This window comes from Leuciscus leuciscus (genome assembly GCF_965113295.1).
Source record: "Leuciscus leuciscus genome assembly, chromosome: 14".
Classification (NCBI taxonomy): Eukaryota; Metazoa; Chordata; class Actinopteri; order Cypriniformes; family Leuciscidae; genus Leuciscus; species Leuciscus leuciscus.
In genome coordinates, this window is record NC_138738.1 from 8,147,872 (window position 1) to 8,169,520 (window position 21,649).

Sequence of the window (21,649 nt, forward strand, 5' to 3'; positions counted from 1 at the left end):
AAATATTTGATTAATTGTGTGTGTGTGTGTGTGTGTGTGTGTGTGTGTGTGTGTGTGTGTGTGTGTCAAATATTTAGATTATATATATATATATAAATTAATAAAATATAAATATAATTTATATAAAGATTATGCTGCTTCTTTTTTTTTTACATTAAGCCCCACAAAAAAAAAAATTCTAAATTACTTCATTTTCATTATAGAAAAGTTATTTTTTTTAAATCATTAATCCAGACCAAAAAAAAAAAAAAAGCGTCACGTCATCGACCCTACTAAATATGCATGCTTGGAACGCCGCTTTGACCAATCAGATTACAGGACCGGAACTAACTGTTTTAGAAAGACACACTGAGAAGAACAGTCTTGTGCTTCAGCTTCCAGTAACCAATCCTCGTCTTTCTTCGGCAGTCGTACAGAACCACAGCCTTCGGCGCTAGGATCCAGAGGGCAGGGCTTTGATTTCTCAACTAATTCCTCTGGCCAAACACGAAACGCTCTTATGCACAACTTCCTGGATAGAGAAGCGGACCGCGCTGAATGTGATTGAAGCGAGTGACTTTGTAGATGCGCGCGCGCGCGAGAGAGAGCCGCTGTACAGCAAAGGAACTGAACGAGCACGAGCGTCTGAAAGTGCCTCCGGTTGGGATTAACTTGAGAATGTAAAGAGAATGTAAAGGACGCCACAGAGAGCAGAAGTGTGCGCGGATTGTGGGCTGTCCGAAATGTCCCACGAAACAGGCACAAGATCTGTCGCCGGTCATTAAAATCGCCTTGGTCACTCTTAATTATTTTGGTTAGTCAAGTTAGTGTGTTTCCTTCTTTGACAATTTGATCCGCCATTCCGTGTTGCTCTAATTGCGCATTTGGACATGTGGAGACTGCGAGGATCGTGTCGTTTAGGGATGTTGTGTTTGACTTTATCAGCGCTTCTCATCCAACCCATCAGCTGTCATCCCGGTAAGAGAGGCCTTTGTGGTTAATATTTTATTATCGGATCGGTGATTGTGGGAGATTTCTCTGCAAAAAGTTCTGTTCAATGGGCAGGTGCATTCGTGTCGATCAGCGTCAGAGATCATAAGGCATTAAGAGTGATTATGTATGTGTAGGGCAGATATGTGCATTGCAAATATGATCATAACTGTTGCTGCTATAATTCACTGTTTTTAAAAGGTGCACATATGATTGAAGGTCAGTTTAGTGCTTTGTGACAGAAGTAAAGGCTTTAGTAAGAGCTCGCCTGGTCTCACGGACTTGATTGTTACCAAGGTGATGTCATCCAGGCTATGATGAATGGTATCCAGAAACTCATAGAATTGACTTCTATCAACGAAATGTTTTATTTCCTTTTTTATTTTATTTTATTTTTAGTTAATGCAATTTTTTGTGCATCATTTTTTATTTTATTTAACAATTTTATTTTATTTATTCCATTTATTTAGATTCTTTTAATTAATTGAATCTTAAATTATATTTTATTTCTGGCTTTTTATATAAGGCTGAAAGATTAGCGTTCAGTAATTCGCGTGCATGTCTTGTATTCTTGTGCATATGAAATTAATCTGAATTGTAGAAAAATGCCTTTTTTGTGTGTGTGAAGTTTTTAAGAAGTTCATCCAGTTTGTGAACAGATGGATTGCAGATGTTTTATCATTACAACAGCATCTTTGTTTTCCATCCATTCCATCACCTGCAAGTTCTCTCATTTTATATCTAGTACCACTTAGATTTAACTTGTTTAATTGCTGCCTTAAATTAAGTCTTCCATTTTGGTCAGTTGATATATATATATATAAGCATACCAGGCTAAGTTGGTTTTTAGCTGCCAGTTTGACCATGTGAAAAATACCAGCCAATAGACCATCTTGACCAGATGGGAAGACCAGCTGAGACCAACAAATCATCTTAGGCTGGTTTAAGCATGTAAATAGTTGCTGTGTTCAAATGTTAGTGACATATTTAGTGTAAATCTGATTCAGTTACCAAGTTGTATCGACTGGTTTTCCTAACCAGGGCTGTAACCATCATAGACATTGAAGGGGACTATTAAATATTTAGATTAGTAGTTGACCAATATTACATTTATTTGATGCCCATTAATATGCGCTTTTATTAGGCCTATATTACCCATAGGCCTAATTATTTGGATATATGATGTGAGAATATGATTTTAATTGCATTATCATCACATTACCATTGTACTGAATCATAATGAATCATGTCAGCAATTACAGCCAAGAGAGAAGTTATAAAGGCAATTCTTTTTGAACTTCACATATGCCAAATTTCCCTTTTAATCTGTTGCTCTTGGACACTCTTGACATCAAAAGGCATCCCAAGCAATAAGTCTGGCTGGAAAAATGGAACATAACAAATTGAACAAACAGACCTTTTCGCCACTGCCGTAACAGCACTGAAATATAGGCTTGAAAATGTGTTGATCCTTTATTACTCATAGATAATAGCCTGTGTGGGTGAGCAGATGAACGGAACATGGCGGACATCGCAATTCAGTGTTTATTTTTCCTGTCCCAGCCCTCATTAGCTTTTGTTATACAGACACTCGCATTTGTACACTCAAAGATCCTGTCCTTGTACTTCTATTAGTGGTATCATATTTCTATAGAAGCTGAGATGGTCTGTATGTAGGGCAATGGTTAAATTGCAAGTTTAGATAACCTCTAATGGTAACAGCCTGTTACATCAGCTTGCGGAATGTTTTATGAGAAGTTACATTTGACATCAAAATCAGAACAGATGTTTTATTCTTATTGAAGATAGGCTGGCCACTGGGCACTTCTGACCCAAGGCCGTTCCCCATTGTCTTCTTCCCAAGCTTCTCAGAAATGAGAGGGCACTTCATTATTGTTTCAGGAAGGGTTGGGATTTCCGATTATATAATTATTTTTGTTTTTGAATTCCATTTGAATTATATATTGTTTGTGTGGCTCTGATTTTGCTTGCATTGTGGAGACCAAATATAACATACTGTAGAATGTCTTGAATGTAAAAATGCAGAATATCATTGAAGGTCCCCACTCCCAGTCCCCAGCATCACAAACACTGCTGGGTAGTAGTAACTGATTATATGTAATCTGGATTAGGTTATCAGGTTCCAAAAATTGTGTACTTGTAATTGGATTAAAATATGTTGTATAATGCTTAATTAATATGTTATATAATGCATAATTCTTTATTTATCTTTTAAGTTTTCCTTCCTTAAAAAGCCTATTGCTTAATGCTTATATACAGGGGTTGGACAATGAAACAGAAACACTGGCCAATAAAGTGTTGGAGGTTTCATGCCTATATATGTGGGGCCTATTGGCCGTTCTTCACTGGTTTTACATTCCATCAGTTAGACCAGAGTGTGAAGGTTGAATTAGCAGAGCAAGAGCACAGCTGTACATAAAATATTGCAATCCACACAGCATAATGGGTGACATATCAGAGCTTAAAAGAGGACAAATTGTTGGTGCACGTCTCACTGGCTCATCTGTAACCAAGACAGCAAGTCTCTGTGGTGTATCGAGAGCTATGGGTAATGTCGGCATATCACCACGTAGGATGAGCCTCATCCAACAGGGGGTAACTGTTGATGCAAGAGAAAGCTGTCTGTCCAGGTACTAACCCAGGTTGTATCCAAAAAAAACATAAAACCACAGCTGCCCAACTCAATGCAGAATTAAACGCACTCTTCGACTCTCCATTTTCCACCAAAACTGTTCATCGAGAGCTCAAAGAGTCAATGTTCGTGGTCGGGCTGCTTAAGCAAAACCTTTGGTCACTTGCGCCAATGCCAAATTTTTCAATGGTACCAACAGTGCAAATCTTGGTCTGTGGACAATGTGAAACATGTATTGTTCTCTGATTAGTCCACCTTCACTGTCTTTCCCACATCCATAGGAGTTACGGTGTGGAGAAGCCCCAAAGAGCCTTAACACCCGGCTGTTGCTGTCCAGAGTGAAGCACGGGGTGGATCAGTGATGGTTTGGGCTGCTATATCATGGCATTTCTCTTCTGTGCTTGATTGGTGCGCAATTCATACAGAAAGACTTGTGACAGAATGATTTGATGGTTATGAAAGTGAAGTTGAACATCTTCCAGTCACCAGATTTAAATATTTTTGAGCCACTTTGGGGTATTTTGGAGGAGCAAATCAGAAAACATTTTCCTCCACCAGCATCACGTTTTGACCTGGCCACTGTTCTTCAAGAAGAATGGATCAAAATCCCTCTGGCCACTGTGAAGAACTTGTATCTGTCATTCCCAAGATGAATTGATGCTTTATTGGCCCCAAAAGGAGGCCCTACACCAGACTAATAAATTGTTGTGGTCTAAAACTAGGTTTCATTCTCCAACCCCTGTATGTTTGGAAATTCTTTTAGATTTGTGGAATTGTACACACAGACCAGCCACTATAGTCAAGTAGCTGTAATTACATTGAAAATGGAGATGATTTGACCAGTGCATTTACAGAAATCAATCATTTCAAATAGAGATCACGATTCTGAATAGACAACTAAACAAAATAACATGTAATTTACTAGAGGTTCTGACAAAATGTTAATTGCTGCAGTCTATCTGAAATGTTTGACTAATTTGAATGAATTATAATTAAAAAAAATCAGTTTGAATGAATGATTCAATGACGAATAAATGTTTTAACAGTCACGTGTCGCCACCTACTGGCGTAACAATGTTATCGATACTATCGTTGTTTGAATCGGCAAGTTACTTTTATAAGGTTATTTGCTCTATTTTGATCGCTTCCATAGTGTGTTTATATCAAAACTACAAACTTTTATGTCAGTACTTCCGTGATCATTTGAATATTTGTAACACGGATATAACGATGGATGAAAAGACGGTTTCATACCTTGATAGAAATACTGCTTTCTGTTGGTCAATGGCAGCACAAACGCAAATTTGAATGTTCCAGTGTGATTTTGTCAAAGGTTTAATAGACACTAGCGTATCATTGTCATTTAAGAATGAGTTTCTGTGGGTATTTGAATTCAAGATTGCTATTTTTATCTTTAACGATTAATCGCGCAGCTTTGTATTTTTAAGTCGATATGGTACAAGATTTTACAAGATAAGTTAGGTCAAAAGTAATCTAAAAATAGTCTAAAAGTAGTCAGATTACAGTATATTATCTCAAATATGTACTGTAATACATTATATTACTATTTTTGTTGTTGTCATGTAGTAGGTTACTAACTGCAAATTACAATTTGTCAGTATCTACCCTTCTCTGAAGACGTGTGTGTGTGTGTGTGTGTGTGTGTGTGTGTGTGTGTGTGTGTGTGTGTGTGTGTGTGTTTATGCAAGGGGCATTACCACAGTCAGTCACATGTCAACAGTTCACGTCTGAGCAGGTTTTGTGTAAAATGTAATGCACACCCTTGAGCTACACGCTCCTGGGCGTTTGTTGATGTGTTAAAACTATATCAGATGTGAAGTGGTAACTTTGCGAGTGTGTGCACCAGTGGGCACGTGCAAAAGGTCAAAGATCCCCAACCCCTGTGGGTAGTGTCTATCATCTCTTCTGGCTGACACCACAGGAAGCTTCTGCTCGACACCAGTATCCATCAAGGGCCTCTTGTCAAAAGACACTGGATTTTCAATGCTCTACCTTGCCCTTCAGTCTTTGTTGATACACTCTCGCTCTCTCTAATGAGGAGTCCTTTCCTGTGTGATTGAAAGGCAGTCGGCACAATAAAATCAGAAAAGAAGCCCTCTACTCCTCTGCCATTCTTATCCACCCATCACCAAATCCCTGACCTGCATACAAAGAGTCTGTAAAGCATTTAATTTAAAGCAGAGAGTAAAAAATCAATACGCAGGAAGCATTAAAAATAATGGGAAGCAGTGATCCAGATCAATATTTCATATCCATAGATGGGTGTGACTTTTACATATGTCACTGGCTCACTTTAGCGTGCATTTTACAGTCTTTTTAAACTGGATTGGAGATTTGACTGTGGGCAAGCGCTTTAATAGAGTGTTTTAAAGTTTTAGTTCCCAGGAAGATCACTTCTGTTGTAACACACCTTTTAGACTCAGATATGGCTAATAAAACACTGGCATCTCTCCCCACAGTTTGTAATTCCTTTCCGTGGTTGGAATTCAAGTATAAAGCCGTGATGATTTTACTAGACACCTTTAGATATGGATATGGTTTGATTCTGCATCTGTTGTCTTTTATTCTAGAATTCTGCGGTGTGTGTGTGCTTGTATCTGCTTCGTCAGCAGTATGTTGTCAGCAGGGGAAAGATTCAGGAGGGACGTCACCCCTCCTCCCATCTTAGTCCTTCTTTTACTCATTTTGCATAGTAATTTTTGTCTATTTGATCATGACCATCACATCTGGCATCAAAATGTAAACAACTCTTAAAGCTCTTAAATACAAAACATAAGCAGATATGCACAATATACGAAGTAGATAATTATTGTTATCGTGTTATAACGGCTTATCAATTCACAAAGTTTGAGGTTAGTATGTTTTCTTTTTTCTTTCTTTTTTATAAATTAATACATATTCAGCAAGGAAGCATTAAATTGATCAAAAGTGACAGTAAACACATTTATAAATATAATGTTGTACAACTAATTCCATTTCATATAAATGCTGTTCTTTTTTAACTTTCTTTGTATCAAAGAGTCCTGAAAAAATATATCACTGTTTCCACAAAAATATTTAGCAGCTGTTTTTCAAAATTGATAATAATAAGCAATGTTTCTTTAACAAAGCAGCATATTAGAATGATTTTTGAATGATCACGTGAGACTGAAGACTGGAGTAATGATGCTGAAAATTCAGCTTTGATTAAATTACATTAAAAAATATATTACAATAGACAATGGTTACTTTAAATAGTAAGAGTAATTCATAATATTATTGTTTTTACTGTATTTCTGATCAATTAAATTTATCCTTGGTGAGACTTCTTTGTTTTTGACTTGAGACTTTAAAAAACACAAAAAATTGCTTATTAAAAAACATTTAAAAATGACTTAGTGTGATTATTTGTTTTATATAACTCATATTCATATAGGGTTTTTCTATGTATTAAGTGCTATCACCTTTATAAACTAGATGAATTTCTCCTGGCAGATTATACAATCCCTTTGGAATTGAAGGAGGGTAACTAGTGACCAGAATGTCATAGAGACTTTTACTTCGGCTAATAAGTGACCACCTACAGTAGCAACCACCCATAACACACATACAAGTTGTGGTTACTTAATTTTTTCACGGCAATGGTCTTAAGTTTCCTCAAATTAAGTAAGTTGACAGAACTCAGAAAAACGAGTTAGTTTTAAGTAGTTTGACATTTAAGTAATTGCATTTTTAATAAAATTAAGTTAGTTCAACTTTAAAATAAAAATTTATCACAACACATTTTCTTATGTTTTAATAACTTTTACTTGTCAGAGTAACTTGAAATTGTCGAGAACTTAATTTTTTCAATTACACATGAAGTTATTTACTTAATAATTTAAAGGCAACGGGTTTCCTCACTTTTTTAAGTTAAGTCAAATGCTCACTTTTTTACAGTGTTAGCAAGTCATAAAAAAAAAAAAAAAGCCTTTATCATTGGTTCCGCACTCACATTTTCTAATAATCCGAAACTTCCAGTGCATAAATCAGTGCAGTGATCTTTGTCTTGAAGATATTTCTTCTTAATGAGTGCAGTGGTTTTTGAAGATGTACTGCTTTTTCTCATAAAGTGTCTTCTGTTTTCTGTTCTCCACCGAAATCTATTCTAATTAGTGCTTTAAAAGACAAGGAAATGAGCCTTTGTGTAACCCGCTCCCTATTTGAGACCTAGTTTTCTTGACTTTTTCACCAGCCGAGTGAGTAGACGCCCAGAGCAGATAAGATATTTACATTTTTATTGAGGTGCAGCACACAACTGGAGGCCAGGGCTCGGGTCAGAGATTCTTTAGCCACAAGCTCTCTGTGAGTCTTTTATCATATGTTTCCAATTGCCTCATGCTGCGCTTTGGATCTCCTGTGTGGTTGATGAAGGGCCTTGACCTGCCCGCATCCTTATATCGATTCCCAGCCCGACTGTCCAATCACCCGCACCGATGACACTACGAACCATGTTAAAAAGGCTTAGGATGTTAGGAATGAAAGACTGTGATTTGGTTCTGCTGGTTCATAGGCGCCTTTGATGATACTGTTGCGCATGAGCGAGCTACTTAGCTGGAAGGCGGTCTCAAATGTATCATTTTATGTGAGTGGTACTTGTATAGAATCTAATTGCATGTATATTCAGTTCTGTGCAGACATGATAAAACTCGTAATATGCGTAATATAGCTGTGTTTTGTAAGGACTGTGATTTTCAGAGATAACAATCTGATGGCAGTAATTGGATGTCAGTCCATGTAGCCTCTCGCCAATGATTCGGTTAATTATACGTTATTTTAAGAGAGAGGTTATATTATTTTAATATGATGATTGATTAGTGGCCTTAATAGCCTGACAGCTTCTGAAGCCTTGGAGTGGATCTTTTTCTCACTCTCTGTCACACATTCACTTTGTCCTTCTTTTTCCTTCTCACTCACTCTCTTTCCTGACCGTAATACTTCTAAGATATAAAAGTATGAGAGATTTATCTCGCCCCTCGACTTGTTGGAAGCCTATCCAAAGTGCTCCGAGAAGTGGTAATTTCCTTTCCTCAGTATTACAGACAGTGCTGAGGTGGATGGACATGTGCACAAAACACACACACTTTCCCAGTGTCCTGCTTGTTCACATCCACAGAAAAAACCTTTTGTAGTTTATTTTGAAAGCCATGAAGTGAAAAAAATGATTGTGATTACATGATTGTGAGCCCATGAAGACACAGAATGAAGTGCAGACATGAGTTTTCTTTTTCATTTAATCAGTGTATATATATATATATATATATATATATATATATATATATATATTATGTATATTTGTATGTATATGTTGTTATTGAATAATATGTGTAATATATTTTGTAATAGGCTATATAGACAATAACAATAAAGATTATATTTATTTATTTATTTATTTATTGTTGAGCCTTGATTATTGCGAAACTGTTTGTGATATCATAACATCATCTTAAACCTGCTAATGTGAGATTGTTTTGCCTGCCCTTTATAGTTAGTGCTTTACAGCAGGCAAAATGTGATTTAAGAGCTGCTTTTTGAGAAGCCTTTAAATTTGATTAAGAGTCTTTAGAAAACATTATAAGATTACAGCTTCTCTAAGGTGATAAAAACACAATCAGTCTCAACAAGCATCACATTACATTGACATTTTTTGGTCAAACCACAACAAACCACAATGAATAAGTTTAAAACAATAAAATAAACAGAATACTTTGTTTTCTCAGAGCAATATTTGAAAAAAAATTATTTTGGTGATTAAATTTTTTCTTCTTCATTTTTGTGGTTTATAGAGAAGATTTTGCAAGTCTGACCATGTTTCCCACCTTAACACGTAGTTCAATGTGTTCCAGATGTTCCAATAGCTTTATGTTCTTTAGTGTTTATGATTTTATTTTATTTATGATATTGTATTATTAATGTATAATAATTATAGAAATTTTAATGACTTCAGATTTGATTAATTTCCATGACTTTCCCGCACTTTTAAAATCCTCTCAAATATGCATATTCCTTAGTTTGAGGTTACTTTAAAACATTTGAGATATTCATAGAAAAACACAGACTTGCATGCACAAATTAAAATAATTTTTCTTACTAAAAAATAACAGAGTTATACTTATAGACCAGTGTTTAAATAACTTTAGACAAGTGTTTCTCAACCAGGGGGTCGGGGCGCATCAGGGTGCCTAAGCAAATTTCCAAGAGGGCCGCAAAATAGCTTAAAATGATTTAAAATAACACAAAACAAGATAAAACGACTAAAACTTAAGATGTAAGCTGGTTTCTTATTTTAATTTGTTTCTTAAACAACTGTCAGTTTTATTTATGAACAAATAAAAAAACGGTCAGTTTTTCTCACTGTCTTGGAAAACCTGGATTTAGTTTCGGTTAGAAACCTAGATGAAAATCAGTAGATGTAACCTTTATGGTTCTGTGATTATGTATGTCCTTGTAAAGGTTGTTACACACTCACTCAATTGCTAGATAATTAATGGCGAAAATATGTTTGCCCTTTCCTCAAACCTATAACATATGATTAATCCACCTAATGGATTTGCCCAAGCTTTTGATATACTCAGTCAGCGGAGCGTTTAGCTACTATAGCTGGTAACTCCTCAGTGTTGGCTTTTGGCAGCTTTAGTGATGGTTACCGGTCTGAGAGACTCCGTCTATAGGGATCTTAATTACACCGTAATTATCTTTCACACCGGGCAGATGTTAAGGCATTCTCTGCTCTTAATAGCCTCAATGGAATTTTACATTATGCAGTCTACTTTGCCATTTTCATTTTATTCATGAAGGATCACGTAATTCTCAAGTGGAACCCTACGAAGAAGTCTATAAATCTGCGCTTTCTCTGTCTGCGGTGTCTGTTTAAACGTTGGCTTTTCTACACAGGAAGTTATACTGTATTGCTGTTTAAAATAGGTCAGTCTTCTACTAAACAATGAAACAATAGGCCATCACTTGTTCCATAAATACAGGATAAAGCCAGGATGTTGGTGGTTTGCGAACACAATGTGGGCTGGCTTGCTTTGACTCCAGACTTTCACGGTGCAGGGTCCACCTTGTCCCCCTGCCTTTTGCTTTAATACTATAGATAGGATCTTTTCTTCCTTTTGGGCATTGATTTATCCTCAATTGAGTGAATAAGGAAGGACAAAGGTTTAGTACTTATATCTGAGATTTTACTGATTAATTTACAGTAGGCCATCTCTTTGAATAGTGAGGCAAAGGAAGCCATTCCCACCTTCTCTTCTCTTTTTTTTTTTTTTTTTTTTTAAACAGGTGTGCTATTATTTTTAAGTGATCAAATTGATCATTTTCATCTGGCTGACAAATAATTAAAACAGTCCCATAGACTTGCAGCATAACAAGCTGTTTTACAGCAAAAAAAATTGGGAGCGAATGACACATTTACAAAAGGCTATGCTTGCTCCTATGTGGAAATAAGATGATTAGACTTGGGTTTGGGTCTTTGGGATCTTTTGAATTACAAGAAACCGCCAATTTCTGAACACTTTAGCAACAACCTAGCAACACTCTAATAGCCTAGCAACTCCCTAGAAACCACATCTTTGTATACTGTATATATATACAGTATATATATATATATATATATATATTTTACCTCTGAACTTTGGCAACTCATGCAATATTGTAACACAAAACCCTTTATAACACCCTATGAATACCCTATTTAGATCACTTTAGCAATGACTACAAATGTATCATATTTTGTTTTGAATAATTTCTGAACACTTTAACAACCACCACAACACACTAGCAATGCCACTGAAACTGCTCAGAAAACAACAACAATGCAAGGCCCTGATTTACTCGCGTCAAAGTTATTTTTTGTTTTTCGCTTAGGGGTAAAACGAAGTTCGAAATACTTGAGCAGCGATATACTGTTATACATCCGAGCGACGGTTAGATGGATATGTAAATATGTGCTGCGTGCTTTCGTCTCAATAACAAAATAAACACACAGCAAAAATGAGAAAACAGCAGGAATTTTTTTAAATAAAGCATACGAAAAGCATCTGATCATAGCAACAATATGTTGGCACAAGCTCTGCAATGCGGCACGCTAGTCACATCACGTTTATTTCTATATAGCACTTTATTTAGATTGCTTAAAATCAAGCAGCTTTACCGTATTAAACATGAAAAACAGTGTCAGTGTCTTGTTTCATCCGAAGTACAACTTCATTTTCTACTATAAAGCGTCTCTCCAGTGTGTTCATGTTCATGTCAGTGTGACGTCTGATCTTGATGAACTGAACAGGAGAAATTAACCTACCTATTACATAAACGCCACGGACCAATGGTAGTACAAAGATGTTTGCCAGCCGTAGCGAACTTTTCCTGTTTCGAACTCCAAACGAAGTTCATTTTGGCCTTATTTTCTTCTAAATTATGTCACATCAGTTTGTTCTTCGATTTGGCTTGAAGTATATCGGGGCCTTTAGCATACTTGCTGTATATTCTTTGCTCAGAACTTTGGCAATCGGCCAGAATTGTAGAAACTGTGAAGCAACACCTTACAACAATATACACTAGAAACAATTTATAACACTTTTGCAATGACTTTGCATGTAAATTTTTTCTGAAAAAAACAACAAAAAAACTCATTGACTGGCGCAGGGCTTTCAGACATATCTAGGGAATCAGAATATCATAGACTTGGGTTAAGACTCTTTTGAACTGGGGCTATTATAAACCACCTAGCAATTAAGTCCCTTGAAACCATTCAGAACACCTTACCAAGTGCTTTGCATACTGTAGCCTATAGACCTTTTGTAGCCCCGGCCCTTTTCAGCGCTGCGCTCGTTGTCTTTTGACTTACGGTCTGTATTTTCACAGCAATCTTGTGTATTTATGAATGAACGGCTCGTTTTAAAATCTTCCCGGTCTACTGACATTTGTTAAGACATCTGCTTTAAACATTACAATCCTCATGATAACTTTCGTTAACTTTACATTGATTAAATCCACTTCAAAAGCTAATTACTCCTGGACAGCAATGCCATAGAAATATACAGAGCGACTGCAAAAACGGAAGTTCAAAGACAATATTCTAAAGATGGCTGCACCCTCGTTTCTCTGGCGCATAAGGTCTATAACTTCCTGCTCAGAACTTTGGTAACCAGTCAATACATCTCAGAAACTACCTAGCAACATTCTAGCAACCACCTGTAATATTTTAGCTATGCAATAGAAACCACTCAGAAAGCTATATTTGCAATGCCTTTGCATAATTTCTATATTTTTTGCACCGATATTTTCACTATTTTGACACTTTTTGTGTCTGGCAGGAAAAAAAAAACCTAGACTTAAGCTGACAGAGGGATCAGAATATCATGTAGTCTTGGGAGTGGGCTCTTTTGGTTTGAAGACAATAAGCCAACGCCTAGCAATCATTCAGAACACCTAGCAGCCACTAGCAACACCTTCAAAACCATTCAGAACATCTTAGCATTTGCTTAGCAAATAGTGGGAAAGTTGTCAGGGATTGTGGCGATGTTTTTGCAATAGGCAATCACCCCTCACATTTTCTTATAAAATATAGTTTTTATTGTATTTTTAGGAAATATGCACATTTCTGATGCAACTTGCATGCCCTGCTCTGCCATACAAAGCTCTCAACCTTAGTTCGAAAATGGTTTAGTAATTAAGCTCTTCCTATTATAGCGATTTCACAGTTTGTAAGCTGGTTTCACACACAATGACACATAATCTCGGGTCAGCTCTTTAACCTGACAGCTTTTTTTAGATGATCTCCACTGGGTCAACAACTGGCAAATGTAAACACTAACCGCAAAAATAGATTATGAAGCCGGAGCGCGGAAGCGGAGGCCCAGTTAAATATAACTCAAGAGAGCTTCACGGTCGGCTCTCGATTCTCTCTTTGAAAAGCCGCTGTAACAAAAGTAGATTATATTTCTTTGTGGACACAAAGAAAAATCACTCACATGCCGAATCGTTTATCAAAGGATTGTCTGCACAGAACAAACCACCAACCAAGGGTTATCGCTGCCGTTTATTTGCCATGCACGTCAGGTGCTTTAGGTAGGAGGGAGGAGCCGTGCATCTATTATACTTTTCTGACCTTTTCCGCTTCTAGGTCTGTGCGTGCCATGTTTGCCCTTTAAAGAATTGCTTTAGAACACAGTGTAAATGTCCACTGTGCCATTTAAGGATGTTTGTGCCACGGATTTAGAGCTTGATCAGTAAAGGTCGACAAAGAGAGGGATTGTTAAGTAAGTTGAGTAGTGCAAATGATGGACTCACCTGCTGTGACCTTGCATGTTGAATTAGGATGTTGAAAAAACACTCTTTGTGCATTTTATTTTCTTGTTTTACCCTTTTTTTTAACCTCTTGAAAATGGTTTGCACCTGAAAGCGCATGATTGCTTCTAACTGAAAGTCCATTTCACTTAAAACAAAAATTATATAGCCTACTTTGTATAAGCATAAACTTATAAACAAATGCCACAACATATTTTTGTATTTTCGTATAAAACAGAGTTTGACCAGCAATGATAAACAAACACAGATGTCTCAGCGTTTGATGCTAAATCATGTGAACATAATTTTTTTCTGTATGGGTTTTGTAAAGGCTGCATGTTTTGCTGTAGTTATTATAGCGGCTATTCAAAAATGCACAGCATGATGAAAAAAATTCTTAAAATTAAATATCACTTGGCCATTGCAATACATTATGGTTGATGAGAACCGTGTCGCGACTGCATCAGCATCTTAGCGTGCCTTTATTTTAACCATGTTTATTTGTCAAAAAAGGGCCATGGTGGGTGTTTCGGCTTAATTAAACCTCTGAGTTCTCATGTTAAAGTGTGACGGGCTATTTTCAGCACACCTAGTGGGAGTGTGGGTTGTTTATGTATTATGCTGAGAAGTCCGCCGAGAAGCTTATGTGTGCATGGTAACAGTAGCATTGTACTGTCCTTTATATGTGGGTTAACAAATGACCAAAACTAAGTGCAATATTTAGTTCTGATTGGATATTTAAATTGATTTTGTCTTCTATAATGAGTTTTGTTGTTTGTTTCACAGATAAGAAATTCAGAATTCAGGACACCCTGGCAGGATATTTATTTATTTATTTTGAAAGAAATTAATACTTTTATAGTAACACTTTACAATACTGTTCATTAGTTAACATAAGTTAATGTATTAACTAACATGAACTTACAATGAGCAATACATTTGTTACAGTATTTATTCATCTTTATTAATGTTAATAAAAATATCATTGTTAGTTTATGTTAGTTCACAGTGCATTAACTATTGTTAACAAATGCAACCTTTGATTTTAATAACGTATTAGTAAATGTTGAAATTATTATTAACTTCGATTAATAAATGCTGAAGAAGTATTGTTCATTCTTAGTTCATGTTAACTCAGATAGTTAACTAATGTTAACCAATGAACCTGATTGTAAAGTGTTACCACTTTTATTCAGGATGGACGCATTAAATTGATCAAATGTTACAGTATAGACATCTAAAATGCTACAAAAATGCTGTTCTTATAAACTTTATATTCATCAAAGAATCCCCCAAAAAAGGTTTACACAGAATATTAAGCACAACTGTGTTTAAAATAGAAAATTACAAGAAATCACCAAATCAGCATGCATACTTTTCTAGTATGTAACCACTCAGAACACCTGAGCTTGAGTCATGAATAATGTGTTTCAATTTTTAAATAACATTTTAAAGTGTTGAAATTATTATTTTTTGACTTCCACCTACCACCCAAAAAATGTCGGATGGTATAGCCAAATATTATATAATTGAAATCTTAGCAAAATAACCATGAGAGTGTCTAATGTGCCGCCCAACAACACCTTAGCAACTATAGAAACATGCAATGTTTTTCATGGGCAAACACCTCTCACATTTTCTTCATAAAATGTAAAAAAAATTATAGTTAGGCATGTTATGTCATCGGTAAAAAACGATATTGTATAGTTAAACATAGTAGATGTAACAGTTGTGTGTAAGAGGACATCTCACATCTGCTAACACCTGCGTGTCCTTGCGTGTTTGCTTTCACCCATGTGTAGGTTGCCCGGGTTACCCGTTATGTTGATGTTTGTGAGTTCAGAGGGAGCAGTTCCTCTTTAATGTCATGTTTAGCGGCACTGAACTGCATAAATGCACCTGGCATCCCAATCTGCCAGTGCACATATTGCCTGTCTCTTGTATCCCTCCTGCCTCATAACAACAAGCCCACCACAGGCACACACACACACACAGCTCACCTTTAGCAAGCCATCTTTCATCCACTTTATTTGCGATCTCCTTACCGCGTCAAACGGCAGACATGCAAACATGTTCCCTCAGAGGACTGGTTTGCTGAGGTGGCGCCTGCCGGCTGGTAGCTACTGTTTTAAAGGCCCATGGGAAAAGACTTCAAACAAGCCTTGCGTTCGCACTAAGGTATCGAGTCCATTATTTTAGGTCGGAACCTAATGTTTACCCTTTGTAACGAGCGATGAGAAAATCATTACAGGTTAGTGTTCCCTATTCATAACCTTTGAATGCTTTCTGATAGCTTTCACACATGCTAATTGTCTGCCATGCCAGTACAACGCTCTACGTAGTCTGTTGCTGTCCATCAGGGATTAAACAATAAACAGACCCAGACAGGTCGCTAACCAATGAGAGCAGCTCTAATTGCTCACTAACCAATAAGAGTGGACGTAATTGCTGCAATGGAGGGAATCGACTTAGTGCAGCCACTAATTAATCTCCAAAGTAATGATGCAAGTGAGGGCAAGAGCAGAGCGAAGGATTGGAAAATCTGTTTATGCAAGAGTAGCAGCACCAGGGTGTCTTCGCCCCAGAGACCCAGTCACTTTAAGACACTTTGAAGTGAGATAAAATGAGGAATTGCACTTCAGTTCTGAGATCTGAAAAGAATTTATGAAGAAATGAATGCTTTTATTCAGTAAAATATATTTAAGCAAAAAAAAAAAAAAAATGCTGTTCTTCTAAACGTTCTATTCAGAATCCTTAAAAAATGTATCAGTTTCCACAAAAATATGAAGCAGTTTTATAATGTAAAAAAATAAAAACTGTTTTCAACATTGAAAATAAGAAACATTTCTTAAGCACCAAATCAGCATAACAGAATGACTTCTGAAGGTTTTAGTTTTCAACATTTTATAATATTATTTGTAATATTCATAGTATTTTAAATAGTATTTCCTGCAGGGAACTGTGTCTATTAGTTGAGCCATCGACACGCTTACTGCTACCGTTTTCGTAAAATGCGTCATTTAATATTTCATGTCGAATCTTTAGCCAAATTAGATTGGGAATTCACCAAAATGGATGGTTTGTATTGTTAGTCCTGGAGGAATTGACACAAACTTTATTTCACCTGCCACTTAACATTTTCTTTTATATATACAAAAAAAGTTGTCACGTTTCAATCACAGGCAGCCAAATAAAGATTGTTTTTAATGATTGTGAATCGTGATAATAAATGTTTTTAAGCTAAATATATGGTAATGTGAAAAAAATGATGCACAGTTTGCTAGATGAAGTGGGCAGCACAGCTTAAAGGACAAGTTCGGTATTTTACACTTAAAGCCCTGTTTACAGATTGTATCTGATGAAATAGAACGGTTAAGATTAAAATTTGGACACATGCTGCTGTCCCGAGAATTTTAGGTTTATTTCGCTTTTGTGGACCTATTTTGCCAAACGCGTCACACCCGTGATTCTTCCGTTGAGAGCTTGAATAATAGACACTCCAGCCCAGTTGGTGGCGATAATGCACCTTTGCCAATTGCAAGCAAACCACAGGCATTTCATTGAATACACAGAAGAAGCAGAAGAAGAAGCGGCGGAGTAATACCGTAAAGGTGCTGCGGTCTCACAGCACGGCCTATTAAGTCAATGGAGCTGGACAAAAACTACGATAAAACCTGTTGGAATGCATCTTTTTCAGCGATTTTTGAGGGAACATATCAGTGAACACCCCCTGACCACTCGGTGAGTTTCACGTCTTTGTAAACGAAAGTTTAATGTGTTTTTAGGACGGAATCTTCCAGTGCACATAGACAACCATTGTGGGGGTGGGGGTGGGGGAAGCGAAATAAACCTAAAATTCTCGGGACAGCAGCATGTGTCCAAATTTTAATCTTAACCGTTCTATTTCATCAGATACGATCTGTAAACAGGGATTTAAGTGTAAAATACCGAACTTGTCCTTTAAGTACAAGCTTCATTTTATAAATCTAAAATAACTTGTTTTATTCAAGTCAAAAATAATGTTTATTTATTTATAATATTGTTGAATTAATTCCAAGTAAACTTGACTAAGCAAATTTGACTATATTAGATTACATCAACTAAATTATAAAAAAAAAAAATTATCAAGTGAGGTATAAATATCTCCTTAAGACAGTAACTCTACATCTATAATGCATTTTTAGGTTCACATTTATTTCTTTTTCTTCAGAGACCATTACCAGATGCACTTATAAATGCACTAATATAGTCACTTCCTGACATATGATCTGCCATATGGTTGAATAAAGCAGGAAAAGAAGCTCTTTATAGTTCAGAGTTTCTTTAATTGTCTTGAAGAGACATAGGGGTCTCTCACCAGGAGGTTTTGAAACACACAGATTAAGATAAGCAGTGTCTTTGCAAAGCCAAAGGGAGGATAGTGGGGTATACCAGAAACAGAAACGTATACTTTTAGGGTACTGCTGCTTGAAATATTAATGTCTAGAAGAAGTCGTCCTATCCTATAAGCCCCAGAATCTATCTTTGTGATGCACACCAGGAGGTGTACACTTCAATACTTCTGATTCCATCCCATCATCCTCAGCAGTTCCTGGTACAGTGAACTCTGCCCACCTCTCCAACATGTTTCATCAGAAGAAGTGGAAATGCGTATATATTTCATTTAATTCTTTACAGTAAGGTACAGTTCATTGTCCTTATTTCCATAATCTAATCGAATTAATCTTTTGGAATCTGATCTCTGCACAGGATTCCATGGACAAGGCCCATAGTGCACTGTTAAAGGCATTTTCTCTCTCTCTCTCACCCATTACTCCAGTTTTCAGTGTCACATGATCCTTAATTACATGATCTTAATTATACTGACATTTTTAATAGCATTTTTAATCCACAAAAATATTTAGCAGCACAACTGTTTTAAACATTGACAGTAATAAGTAATATTTCCTGAGCACCAAATCAGCATTTTAGAATAATTTCTAAAGTATCATGTGTCACCAAAGACAGTATATGATTGTTCATATATATATATGTGTGTGTGTGTGTGTGTGTGTGTGTGTGTGTGTGTGTGTGTGTGTGTGTGTGTGTGTGTGTGTGTGTGTGTGTACAGTTATGTTGTTATTTACAATTATTAACAAATACGCTGTTTGTAACTTTTCAGTTCTTTTGTTATAGCTGATTCTTGAGTGAAAAAGAATAGCCCCAACAACCCGTTTATCATTAAAATGACTGCGTTTTAGACAGACACCCACAGTTAAGCAATCATTACTCGGGGTGTGAATTTGTAAGACAGCTGTGAAAATGAAGACGAAAGACTATTGAGGAAAAGTTCCAGATAAACAAAGGCATATATGAGAAAAGAAAATCTCCATCAATCTCCATGTGGATTAGATGCCCCAGAGAGCACTTTTTGTTCAGTTATCAGAAAGTCAGCTACTGCTGCTGTGAAAAGACTGTCCCTCAAAACCCTGCATGCAGATGGAGACTTATGAAAGAAGCCACAAAGAGCCCAATAATCACTTTGAAGCAGCCACAGAGCTCAGGAGCTGGGAACAGAATAAAGGTGCACTAGTCAACCATATAAAGAGCTCTGTAGAGCATGGCCTTTAGTTGGGATGTTGGCACAGATGGATGAATGGTTTGTTCAAAATACTGCAAGGAAAGTTGTTCAAGTTTGCTATAAAATCATTCATCTTTAAGCAGTACATTGATCTCCAATATTAGGGTGATTAATAATTAAATGAATAAATATGAGTTAATATTGCGGATCTATTTTGAAAGCAACAAAATCTGAATGACAACCTGGAGCAAGATGTGTAACTTGTATATATTTGCCCCAAAAGATGAAAAGCTGTCACTGATGATGAAAATTAGAATGCTGATAATGAATGCTTATAGATTGTCTTTGCAAATATTGGTCATTATGACCTAACAGCTTAGTTTTGGATGAAAGTCCTGCATAAATGAATATGTAAATGCAGAAATATTCTTAATAACAACAGTGACCAAACGTTATAAAATGCTGTGCTTTTTACATTTTTAAACTTCAGTGCTTTCGAATATTAAAAATCTCATATCCTGTACAGCAGCCCATATTTAGTATTTATGAATGCATGAATAATGGTAACAATTAAGTTTAATTTAATTGCATTTTATAACAAAAATATAAACATATAAAAGTGTCAATTAACTTTTAAAGAATGATTGTATAAGCATATTTTTCAAGCAAATCATTTCACAAAATAATTTTTTTAAACACATCTTTTCAAAAGTTTGGGGTTGGTAGTACTTTTTTAATAATTTTGAAAGGCAAACAGTAATATTGTGAAATATTATTACAATCTAAAAAAAGTTTTCTATATGAATATATTATTATATATTAATAATATATAATTTTTTATTCCCATTACAGTCTTTAGTGTCACATTTTTGTGTCACAAAAATTAATATGACACACAATAGTGTCACATGATCCTGAAATCATTGAAATTTGGTGCTCAAGAAACGTTTTATTATTATCAATGTTGAAAACAGTTTATATATTTATATACATACTATTATTTATTTATATATATATAAAAGTAAAAGTCTTTACTGTAACTCTTGATCAATTTAATGCACCCTTGCTGAATAAATGCATTAATTTAGTATTAATTAAACTTACTGACCCCAAACTTTTGAATGGAAGTATACACTGTTAAAAGGTAAGACCAAACGTATTTGAGCACTTTCTGCTTGCCAAATGTTACATACACTGAAAAAAAAAAAAGACATCCCCAAGTCAAAAATTTCTAGTGACTGATAACATCTAAATTTTTCAATTAGTCTGACGTATTATTTCTCATTGAGCCAATGTTAACAGACTATTGCAACAAGAATTGCACTTGGGCCAATTTAAAAATTTAGATGTGACCAGTCACTAGAACATTTTGACTTGGAGAGGTTAGAATTTTTTTACAGTGTAGTTAATGTGATTTCAAGTGTGAATTAAGTGTCCAGGTATTTTTTCAGACCACTGGAGAACACAATTTCAGTAAAAAAAACAGACAAATTGTACTTTTCCAAAGGACTGCAGAGCATAAGCACAAATGCATCCCAGTTCTAACTCTCATTCTGTTGGTTCCATTTCTTAGTCATTCAATTCATGAAGTTTCACTCGACAAGTAAAAAAAAGCCTGATAATCAAAAATAAACGTTCTGCTTGTTAAGCATTACCTCCTACTACTACTTACCATTGGGGTGGTGATGGCGCAATGGATAAGACACATGCCTTTGGTGTGAGAGACCCGGGTTCGAATCCACTGTGAGACACCAATGTGTCCCTGAGCAAGACACTTAACCCCTAGTTGCTCCAGAGGCGTGCGACCTCTGACATAGCAATTGTAAGTCGCTTCGGATATAAGCGTCAGCTAAATGAATAAATGTAAATGTAAAAAATGTACTTATTCAGAATTACAAATCATGCCGTTCTTTAGTAATTATGCCGACCAGAACTTTAGCTGATGTGAGAGTTTCTAATAAGACGAGCGAAGTGCCAGGTTTTTCACAGGTTTGGAGCCCCGCTGAGTACTCTTTGAGTGTTATTATTAGTGGTATTATTACTTTTGATTACTTTGTCAAGAGACACAGCGTGTAAGAAGTTCTAGTGAAGCAGGCTATGAAGGTTAAGATTTTCTTCCTCTACTTCAGGAGGAAGCC

The 21,649-nt window shown here is 36.0% G+C and overlaps 1 protein-coding gene across 1 annotated transcript in view; it reads left to right on the plus strand.

Annotated features, from left to right (window-relative positions):
* Positions 1–345: 345 nt before the first annotated feature.
* The window catches only part of ca16b (carbonic anhydrase XVI b), a 92,764-nt gene continuing 71,460 nt past the window's right edge, over positions 346–21,649 (plus strand). Inside the window, exon 1 of the mRNA XM_082190155.1 lies at positions 346–957. Coding sequence (XP_082046281.1) covers positions 870–957 — 88 coding nt within the window. The 5' untranslated portion in view covers positions 346–869. The remainder of the gene's footprint in view (positions 958–21,649) is intronic.